General features: G+C 25.4%; 1 protein-coding gene across 1 annotated transcript; it reads left to right on the top strand.

The window, feature by feature from the left end:
- Positions 1 to 220: 220 nt before the first annotated feature.
- LOC103576099 (uncharacterized) lies at positions 221 to 7,154 on the top strand. The gene is made up of 5 exons (XM_008556141.3): positions 221 to 328; positions 5,077 to 5,251; positions 6,328 to 6,488; positions 6,569 to 6,673; positions 6,751 to 7,154. Exons 1-5 carry the CDS (start codon positions 309 to 311, stop codon positions 6,914 to 6,916), a joined length of 627 nt encoding a protein of 208 aa, XP_008554363.1. The 5' UTR covers positions 221 to 308; the 3' UTR covers positions 6,917 to 7,154.
- Positions 7,155 to 11,514: the final 4,360 nt, after the last annotated feature.

Below are 11,514 nucleotides of genomic sequence, written 5' to 3'. Positions count from 1 at the left end.
CTTTCAGTCCTACGTATTGAACGAATTTGAAGTAAATTTAGTATAAAGTATAAAAAGAAATTTTAAATATTATATTATATGACAGTTAAATATTATATTTTTTTATTAAACAAATATGTAACAACGAAAAAAGTGAGAGGGGAGGGAGACTCGAATCGGCGCTTGAAAGTACACAACCTCCACATTGCAGTGGTGGTGTGATCGGTTCTTTCTCTTTTTTCTATTCACCATTCCTCCACCTCCTTGTCAACAACTCACGAGCATCCTTGACGAAACATTTCTAACCCAGCCGAGATCACAGGAGTATCATGAGATCTACAATCTTCCTGTAAGTAAACATAAAAATTTTTTATTAACTATCAGTTTTTCATATAAATCAAATTTTTTACTGATTCATATATCAATTTAGATTTTGTAATTATCACGCATATGTTCACATGTTTAGGTATAATTTTTATCATAATACTTGTAAAAAATTGAATGAAAAAATTTTTATTAGTTCACAATTAGTATGATCTTTATACTAAATGTTTTTTTTCTTAATCATATTTTCGATTACTAGATATATTTTATCAAATTCGGTAAATTGCACATTTATATATTCAGTGGTTTTAATTTCCATGATGATCTTTGCGTGGGAGTAAAAACATATGGTCTTAGAGTTCAATAAATTGAAAAATAATTTCAAATAAAAATAATAAAATACTCAATAAATTACCTGATTATAATAAAAAATCATAAACACTTCCAATAATAAATAAACTAAAATTATATAAAAGTAAATACTTTTAATAATTTATTTGTAGATAAAAAATTAAATTACTATCTAAGATTTAATGTTACAATTAATTTATTATTTTTTAAATGACTATTAAAAATGAAATCGTACATTATTTAACAGTTTGAATAGGAAAATATAATTTTAATGAATAAATAATTTTAATTTCTAATCGTAAATTATGTACTGTATAATTTAAAAAAAAAATAAAAGTGCAGACAGGAGTGTCGTGCTCTATTCACGATTAGTGCACTTTCGCTATGCTGTATGCATAAAAAGCATCACATTACATACCGTTTTCATATATCTCATAAATAATGTTTTAAAAATTTAAAAAACGTTTGAATAAACTAAAATTACATAAAAATCTAAAGCAATTGGTTCAATTTTTTATAACTCCAGAAAATTGATATTTCTCGGCTCATATTTTTAGTAATCATAATCTGATAGATTCGTAATTTTAAAAAATAAATTAATATCTTTGTATTTTTTTTTATTAATTAAAATGTAAATCATATAAAGTTTTACTTACCACTATTTGATTCATTTTATATTTAAAAATCGCGCCTAGAAAAAATTCATAAAATATTTACTAAACTATTAAATTTTTTTGTTACTAATATTATTCTTGAATGACTTTATAAATATCATTTTTTTTTTCGATATACAGAAGCTGTAAATTTACATAAATACTTTTTTTTATTGTAGAATAATATTTGACACTATATTTTGTGTAAAACTATTTTTATTTAGATTGAAGAAAATTTAAAAGATATTAAATAATTTTATGTCAACAATCTCTTTCTCTTTAAATGTTAATTTGTTCATTTTTAAATTCAAATAATCTATGTAATTTCTGATTCCTCATTACTGATTGGTGTAACAGAAGTGATTATCGTCACGTGATGAAAATTCCAAGGCTGACCTGTTCACTTTTGATCCCTTTGGCTGCTAAAATTTCTGTACTCGGAAAGCAACTAATTAAGCTTTGATTATTTAATTTATACTTAAATTTTTAATTTAATTAACTTTTAATCATTCAAGACTTGATCATAAATATTGTTCACTTTAAAATGCGGAAATATATAAATAATTATAATAATTTATTGAGTTTACTATTCTAAGTGATTAAGTAGGCAATAAATAACTTTTATTTTAATTATTTATCTCTATAATAGGTGCTATTTTTTATTGCTATGTTTTTAAGATTAGTAATAAAGTTATTCTGATTTAATAAACCCAGAAGAAAGGCTTAAAAAAAAAACGAGAAATATATAAGTATTGTTTTGAAACTTTTATAACGAGTATGATTCTTCATGAGTTTGATATTATCAAATCTTTTGTTGTCATAAATGTGTTTAATAATTCATTTTATAAATGTATTTACTTTTCTATATTTAGCTGATCAATAGACAATTTTCAAATTGAAAATATTATAAATATTAATTTTATTAACAATATTTCAATTGATTTATGATTTGTCACGATATAACCGGTTGTGTCTTCGATTGTCTACTTTCACTGCTCCACTGGCTAAACTTCAGCATTTTCATCGGCTTATGTGAAAGCCAATGAGAACAAATACTTGCAGCTAAAATTAACAATCATACAAATTTATTTTCAAAAGTCGTTCTATTCTATAGATTTTTTGGTTTGCTAAATTATATTTCAAGTATTTATTTTGAAATAAATAAAAGATAAATAAAATCGAAATTATAATACTTTGTTAGTTTATTCATGAATCCATAATATTTTTAATGTATAAAATGTATTACCGTGTAATCACATGCCATGATCAAAAGGCCAGAGAAAGTGAGACTCCGGATACTTGAATGTCACAGGTTAAAAATACGAACATTGGTAGCCGTTTGAAATATATTGATATGGAATTTATAAGTTAATCTTCGAGATTTAATGAGATATAGCATTGAAAAAATGTGATTATTAATTATAAGAGAAAATTTTCTTATCAGTGTTATGTTAAAAAAAATATGCTAATATACAACAGTTCAAAAATTTACATAAATTCACGTTAGAGAATGTATTTTTATAAAATTTTTATACAACAGCTAAAATTCGTGATATATGATTGCACAAAAATTGTTATATGGTTTAATTGATTTTTTATTAACTGTTAACAACTATTTATTTATTTTCTGACTGTGCTACAGTAAACGGAATCAATGAAGAGAAAAAAAAATTACTTTTAGGAAAAGAATTTTTTTTTTACTTAAAAAATTTCAATCGAGTGTGTTATTGTTTCAAGAATTTAATTCATCATAAAATGGCGTATATTAATGCTATATATTTTTAATACATTTTAATAAGTATCAATTATTTTTTTAATAAAAAAAAAAATAATGATCAATTATAAATAAATATTTAACTGAAATGAAAATGAAATATTTTATATTTTTTTATTGACTTTTTTTATCTATGTATGTTCAAATACTTGTTATAAATATAAATCGTAAAGGTCGAGTTGATATTTGCAATCTAAGCGTTCCGTAATAATTGCAAATTTTTTTCTTTTTTTTTATTTTCAATTCTATAAGAATTAATTTTAACTGACCTTTTCTTCTTATTATAATTATGTTAAAAATGTTTTTCGTGTTAAAAATAGTTTTATGTTTTATCCTTTCTATATGAGATTAAAAAATTTTTCATTTTCAGAGACAAATTCTGTAATTAATACATCATTCATTATTCGAGTTGAATTGAAACTAAAATTCTTTAAACCAAAGAGTTTTTTTTTTTAATATATACAATAACGGGTATTGCTGAATATTTTAAAATGCTTTCGAGTTTATTAAAGAACATCAGTACGGAGGATATTAGTGTCTGTAATGGAATTTGAAACCGATTCAACCAATAAAAACACATTATTAAGAAAAATTCTAATTAAAAGAAAAAAATTCCTTCTTTTCAAAGTAATCTAATTATAAAAAAAAAATAATTTCGTTGGTAACAATTGATAATTGGAAATTGAAAAAATTAATCTCTATGCTTAATCCTAATAATAACGTTGAATGGTTAAGAATATATATTAAACTGTTAATATCAAAAACAGACGGGCATCCCAGTGGGCTTATATTATATAAGTGTTTCAGTGTGCAATACTAAAAATGAGCTTGTTCGCTAAAATATTAATTTATGATTAATCATACGTATCAGTGTACGTTACATATTTAAGGAACATTTCCTCGATTTATCTTTCTAAATAAATTTTTTTTCGTTAATTTTGCTAGGTACCGTAGTTGTCATAATTTGATAAATGTATGTTTTTTTTTTTTTTTTTTTTTTTTTTTTAATGATTTCCCAATAGACAATATAATTTCTTAAAGCGTTTTTAGACCCCGTGTAAATGCTTAAAATTCTTGAATTTCGTCACAAGAACAAGTTAGTTCTGAATAGCATTATTTATTAATTCTAAATTTAGAATGATGTCTCAAATTATAATCGTACACTTACTTTATAAGAAACAACGGTGTTAAAATGGGCGTACTTTGAAAGTAGTATGAAAATAAACTTACAATGGTGTAGTGGTGTTCTTCTACCGGTGTTAAAACGGTTTACACGTGCTGTAAATTAACTTGGATCGTAATATAAGGATCTGATTATAAGTGTTTTAAGAGTTACAAAACAGAAAAAAATAATAATATTGTGTCAAAATAACGAAACTATCGTTAATTGAAATTAAAAACATTTTTATTACCTATGAAATAAGTAATGCCAATTTCATTAAACTGAACAAGTTGCATAAATTTTGATTAATTATCTAATTAAATATTTAGGAATAGTATAATAATAATTTTTTTAAACTTTTAATGTTTTTCATAATGCAATAACTGCTTAAACGATAATAAATTAATCAGTGGTAATTTTATTTTATTTTTTTCACTGATTGAGTTTGCAAAGAAACTTGAATCATAATAATCTGTTTTCTATATTTTATACGATAGTATTAACATGTAATTATGGACAAATATTCTTTGGATTATTCATAAATTGGAAAATCTGTCGTATAACACCGTGAAAAATTTTAATATCGCTACCGGTGTTATTTTTAACACCGTTTTCGGGATTAAATTTAACACTGGGATAGCGAGGACTTACACACGTTTTTTTAGAGTATAAAATATCAATGTACTCAATACAAGTATGAAATTGTATGATATCTAATGTATTGACTCAGATAAAAATTTCTCAAAATACACTATTTTGTAATTTTTATACTTTATAATATTATAATTAATAAAAGTAATGAAAATTTGTAATATAATTTTTTTTTTTTCAAGATTATTGGCGTTTTATCTAATCAGCTGTGCATTAGCTGAAACACAGTATGATGATGATGAATATGTGGAGGAACCAGAACCAGTAGTTACTCAAGCACCTGCAAAACCTGCAAGCAGATTAGGAAGTCTACTGTCTCCGCGTGGAAGAACTCCAATTGGTCGTAAACCTTCAACAGTAAGGTTCTTATTTTTTTGACTTGAAAAAACTGAAAAAACAAAAAATGCAATTTTTCAGTATGCATAATAAGTGATGATTATTAATTACTCAATCTCTATAACTAATGACCTCTAATAATAATTTATTTTATCAATTTCTAGTAAATACCCGGGTCAAATAAATAATTTGATTTTGACGTAATTTTAAAAATCGAAAATAAAGCAAATCTAGTAAGATAAATACAAGTCGTTTAGGTTCTTTTTTTAATAAATGAAAAATATATTTTAAGATATAAAAACATACTTGGTTTTGAATTGGTTTTGATTAAGCTATCTTACTTAATACCGATTTACGCCAACCGACTTAGTTGACTTGAATTTTTAAGTTAAAAAAAGTCATATTGAAGTTAAAAAAAGTAGATGTAGCCAAAATCAATTTAACTGTCAAATGCAAGTAAAAGTCAAGTTAAGTTAATTAAGCCACAAGCAAGTCAAGTAAGTCAAAAAAGTAGAAATCAAGTTATATTTTTGACCTGGATGGCGGGATTTAATTTCAAAATTTATTGTTTTAATTCAATAAGAAGTTATTTGTTATTTAAAATTTCTTTTCTTTTGCTTATTATGAACATATTTAAAAGAATTTGAAAAATAATCTTATTGTTAATTTATTTATTTATTTATCCAGCAAGAATTGTTTTATCGTGTACTTTTATGAAAATTATGCTTGCACTTGGTGACTAATGTATAATTTTAAGAAACAACATATTATTATTTTTACGAGTTTTGTTTCATAAAAAAAAAAAAAAAAAAAAATTATAATATTTTTGTATTACCATATCGTTATAACTTCTTGCTCATAAAATATTTAAATTTTTATATAGAAGGATAATTTTTTGTTCTATTTAATACGTGAGTAGAAACTCGAAAAATGAAGTGAGAATTTGTAAGTAGTATGGTAGGCTAAATTTAGGATTATAATTTTGACTCAATGTTATTCCAAGGTTAGCCACATAGTTAACCACTTGTTATTTTTTATATCAAATTTATATTCTGTTAAAGTATAGTATAAATTTATAATTTTTATTATTTTTTAAGACAACAACCACTACACTTAAACCAGTTGAACAAGATGTCGAAGAAGAGGGTGAAGATGGCGATGAATCAGCTGATGAAAATGCCGAACAAGAAGAAACCCTAACCACTACAACAGAGCCATCAAAAAAACTTCGGGCTGGAGGTATCATGAGATCATTCAGGTATTAATAATTTTTTATTAGTTTTATGTTTTTTTTTATCTGATACAAAACATAATGAAAATGTTTTTTTTTTATTCTAGAACGAATGAAGATCTTCTAGCTGCTTTAAAAAGACGACGAGCTCAAGCTGGTACTTATAAAGAAACGACGACACATTCATCAGTTGAATCTACTACAAAATCAAAGTAAAAGATATAAAAAATATGACAAATAATATGTATTTAAATATGAATGTTAATAACAAAAATTATTTTTATTATAGGGCATCAAATGGAAGAAATAAAAGTAATTCCAACAGTGAGTCCTCATCTAGACCAGGAACTCGTGGGAGATTTGGAAACAGTAGTAGAGGTAAAGCTCAAGATCAAACTGATGAAACTCAGCAGGATGAAGTTCAAGTAAAAAATAAATCATATCACAGAGGATGATTAATTATGGTATTAAAAAATAAGTTCTAATAAATTTAATTGCTTAATAGATTATCAAAATATATATATATATATATATATATATATATAATTTTTTTTTTCATATAATACATTCATCATTTAAAGCAGCAAGCTTTTAATAACAATTTTGTTTATCATAATTTTTGAGCAATTTATTGTCTCCTCACAACAAATTTAAATGTGATAACTATACCCGAGATAATAGAAAATATGAATACTCATTTTTTCTATAAACAGAAAATACTGAAATTATTCATATAAAAATAACAAATTCAACATCTGCTAAATATCTTTTGTAATGTATAAATGTAAATTAATAATAAAAGAAAAAAATGAATTTATAATTTCTTTATGGATTAATTATATATTTTAAAATGATTTCATACCGTAACGAATGTCAGGACACTGAAAAAAATTTCGGTGTAGAAGTGGCACCCGAGAAATTTGCACGGCCGTGTGATGTGAAGTAACGTCGAAAAAAATGCTCCATGTAAATAATGCATCCATGTAATTTTAACAGGGTGTAATCTACCCTTTTTACAACATTCCATGTTCCTCTTTATGATTTTAGTTAATGAGCAACAAATGATCATTAAACATTTTTAACTACTTTATCAATAAGTATATTAATTTTATTTGGATATTAAATAGTATTTTGAACCCTTCATTATTTACATGATTATTTTTCGTAACGCAAAATTATCATAAATTACACATTTACACCTTTGACGGTGTAAAAATTTTTAATTCACGCCGCCTAAATTTGATACGATACTTGGTGTAATTTTCACATCACAATTTTTACACCAAGTCATTTACACTACATCGTGTCTAAAAATTTTTTACAGTGTACTATACGTATCTAATTCTTATATTGACACAACTTAATTAATATTAGTACTGAAAAATCGAAAAAAAATATTATTAACCTATGACTTTGAGTTGAATTGAATCTCATGAATTAAAGTTTACTATAAAGTATCCTGTAAAAAATGTTTGGTGTGAAAATGATCCCCGAGGGCTGTACACGGTCTCCCCAGTGTAAATGGACGGCGATAAATTTTTTCGGTGTGAAATATCAAGTGGTGTACTTTTAACACGGTGTATCTTTCACACCGTTCGGTATTGTTAACTCAACAATCATACATTGTCCGATCATATGGTTTGTAATTCAAAATGAACCAATAGCTGTTTTTAATATTAAAATTTATTGATTTAAATTCAAACAATATCAAGCAACTTTCTCTAATGATTAAAAAAATTATACAATTGATAACTGAACTAAGAAAACATATAATGTCAAGTACTTTCAATGAAAAATAAAAAGACTCATTACAAGTAACATTCTAACATATTAATCAAAGGTAAATTAATTACGACTAACAATATACACATATATACATTTGCCATTGATATTTATACGACCTTCATAAAGTAATTTATGGTTCAATGTTGATAACGATTCTCTTTACATAAGTATTTTTATTTGATATGATATTAATTAAATCATAAATTAATTCTTAGAATAGGAATTTCTACAAGAGCAATTTTTATTATTGTCGCATCCAAACGATAATTTATTTTTATTATTTTGTATTTCATTGTGTGCCTATTAAAGTAACATTTATACCGTTCGTGGTGTCATCGTCCTTATTCATCCAGACAAAAATTTAACACCGTCCGCCTTGAAAATTTTGGTTGCGTAACAGTTCAACCAAAGACAAAATAACCGACGACAAAATAACCGAATGACAAAATAATCGTTCATTGCTTGTTACCGTGTTGTGCCCTGTTATCATGGGTTTGTGTGTGATTATTCGACGTTAAACCGACACATAAGCTTGTTATCGTATGTGTTAATAACATACGGAAATTTCATACTGAACATTTGAATTTTTTGCAAATATTCTTTCAAACGGTTATTTTGTCATTTGGTTATTTTGTTATTCGGTTATTTTGTCGTCAGGTATTTTGGCGCGGTTATTTTGCCTGCGGTTATTTAAGCGTGACACCAAAATTATCACACTAAATCATTCACACCGCACCGCGGATTCTGGTTTTTTTTTACAGTGTAATATTACTACAATTTGGACAAAATTTATTATAGACGAGCTGTTCCCATATTTCGTAAATTATTTTCCTTTTCAACAAAAATCTAAAAAAACGTGATATACTTTTAATAAAGGCCATGGGTAAGTTTTGATCTATAGTTTAATCAAATTCAATATAATTAATTTGAAAAAATGTTTTTTATTTTAAAATTACAGTTTTTGATCTTAGATCGAATCATTTGATTATAAAAATTTACAATACATTAGTGAAATATAAAAAAGTATAAAATAGCTCAATTAAATTGCCAATCCTTGGTGTCGGTGTGATATTTGTATATTATTTTATTAACAGTCACAATATATTGTATTGGAAAGTTATATTATGAACTTTAAGTACTGACTTTTTATGGTTGTAACCTTATGTTACAACAGCGATACCCTACAGGTGTGTAAAGGATTCACTGAATGTGCAGAACTTCAAATAGCATGGATTCAAGTTATAAAAAACTACATTGTAAGTCGAGGTGAACACCTTGATTTTTTTTTTTTTTCATATTAATTGTGAAAACAATTTGGAGAATTTGGAAGGTTCGGTTGAAGGAGAATGCCACAGAACTTTAAAAGTAAAAAAATTCAATTCAAACAACCTTGAAGAAAGACAAACTGCCGAGAAATATTGCACTTGTTACAATATCTCTCGATTGAAAAAAATACAAGAAGGCAATCGTACCAAATATCATTGTTGATAATTTTTTTCAGTTTTTTAAAAATACTAAGTTATAAAATTATTCATAATATCATAAATTTTTTCATACTTATAAATATTCGTAATTCTGTAAATTAATAATTCGAAATTTCATAATTTATTTATTGTACTATTCTTATAATAATAATTTTTTATCCTAAAACTAAATGAGTTTCATGAGATGTGCTATGAGAATTTCGTTTCTTTTTTTAAGCAGAATTGTAACATTCTGTAATTAAGACATTTGCTGATAAAGTTTCTGTAAAAAAAAAAAATTTTCAATTCATATAAAAATTAAATAACAAAATTTTGTATTTCAGTACACAGAAAAAAAAGGATTTCTTGGCTCGAAAATCTTTTACTCACTCTAAGAAAATTCGTACTTGCCCTAAGAAATTTTCACACTATGAATTGAAAACATATGAACTTGCCTTGCAGGTAAATTTTTTTAATGGTTTTAGTTGTCAAAATTACTGAATATGTTTTTAATATTTATTTAAACATGTGCACATATTGAGAACTAGAAAAATGAAGATAAAAATTTTGTTTGAACAAACTTGTTGTAATAAAAGATGAACCTGCAGTTATTATTTTAAAACTCAAAGAATTTTTAAACCTTCTGAGAAACAAATGCTTTGGATGCCATTGTTTTCTTATGAGCTTGTCAAACTCAAACATATTATAGTACATCATATCATGATTTATCCGGGGAAAATGAAATAAAATGGTATTTTTTCAACTCTTCGTCGTCGATATTTTTTAAACTAATTGACGGATTTGTAAGTACATATTATGGATTTTGCTGCATACGCTGATACAAAGTTGTAAATTGCAAGTCTTGTACAAATCATAAATATATCTATTGACCCTTGTGATAACTTTTATAAATTTGTCCGTAGTGGATTCGTAAAGTCAACTTTCATTCCCGATCACGGAACCTATTATGATTCATTTTGACCTATATGTGATATGATTCATTCAGTTCGAAATAAATTATTGCTTAACAGAATTTAACAAAACCGATTAAATTGTCCGAAGAGAAATATTTTCCTCAGTGCAAAAATTTTCTTGAAGTGGGAGAAAATTTCTTACGCTAAAAAATTTTTGTTTTCAATTCACAATGCAAAACATTTCTTGCGCTAGAAAATGGTCTTTATTGTGTAAGATATCATAGAGCTTGTTAATATTTCAATGTTTGCATCTAATTTTATACAGAATGTCTTGAAAATAATTTTCTTTGAGTACAATTTTTCTAAATGTGCTTATACTCAGGAAAAATGAGTCATACATGGTGACTAGATATGGTGCTTCATATAGGGAAATTGGAAATGTATAGCCAGATATAACCATCCGTAGTTATATATAAAATCATACTTGGAAACTATATATGGCCGCAAATGATCCTAAATGAGCCATATATAAGCCATACATAGCCGTCTATGATTTGTTCTTCCCGGGTAAAATTTGTGGGATATACATATATATATATATGTATATATATATTTTTTTTTAAATAAGACATAACTGAATTGAAGAAGCATTTGAATTTATTATGTTCCTCCACAAGTTGAAAATGTCACAGAAGGTAAGGTCAATAGTGATTATGTACAAGTATTTAGAATAGTAAATATCAAAAGTAAATTGCAACTCTTCAATTGCATAATCGACGGCGCTTATCTCAAGATGACGAGCGCCGTTGATTCAAGAGTCGCATGCCGAGTAAATCGACGAGAAACGTCGCATAAGTTTCTCTGACCTTTTATTAATGTCAGTAGGTATGA

This window comes from Microplitis demolitor, chromosome 5 (assembly GCF_026212275.2).
Source record: "Microplitis demolitor isolate Queensland-Clemson2020A chromosome 5, iyMicDemo2.1a, whole genome shotgun sequence".
Classification (NCBI taxonomy): Eukaryota; Metazoa; Arthropoda; class Insecta; order Hymenoptera; family Braconidae; genus Microplitis; species Microplitis demolitor.
This window is presented reverse-complemented; position numbering and strand designations above follow the sequence as displayed.

Coding starts and splice junctions, on each gene's coding strand:
- LOC103576099 (XM_008556141.3), top strand. CDS start 309: ATGAGATCTACAATCTTCCT. Junction 329..5,076: donor ATGAGATCTACAATCTTCCT/GTAAGTAAACAT, acceptor TTTTTTTTCAAG/ATTATTGGCGTTTTATCTAA. Junction 5,252..6,327: donor TTGGTCGTAAACCTTCAACA/GTAAGGTTCTTA, acceptor TTATTTTTTAAG/ACAACAACCACTACACTTAA.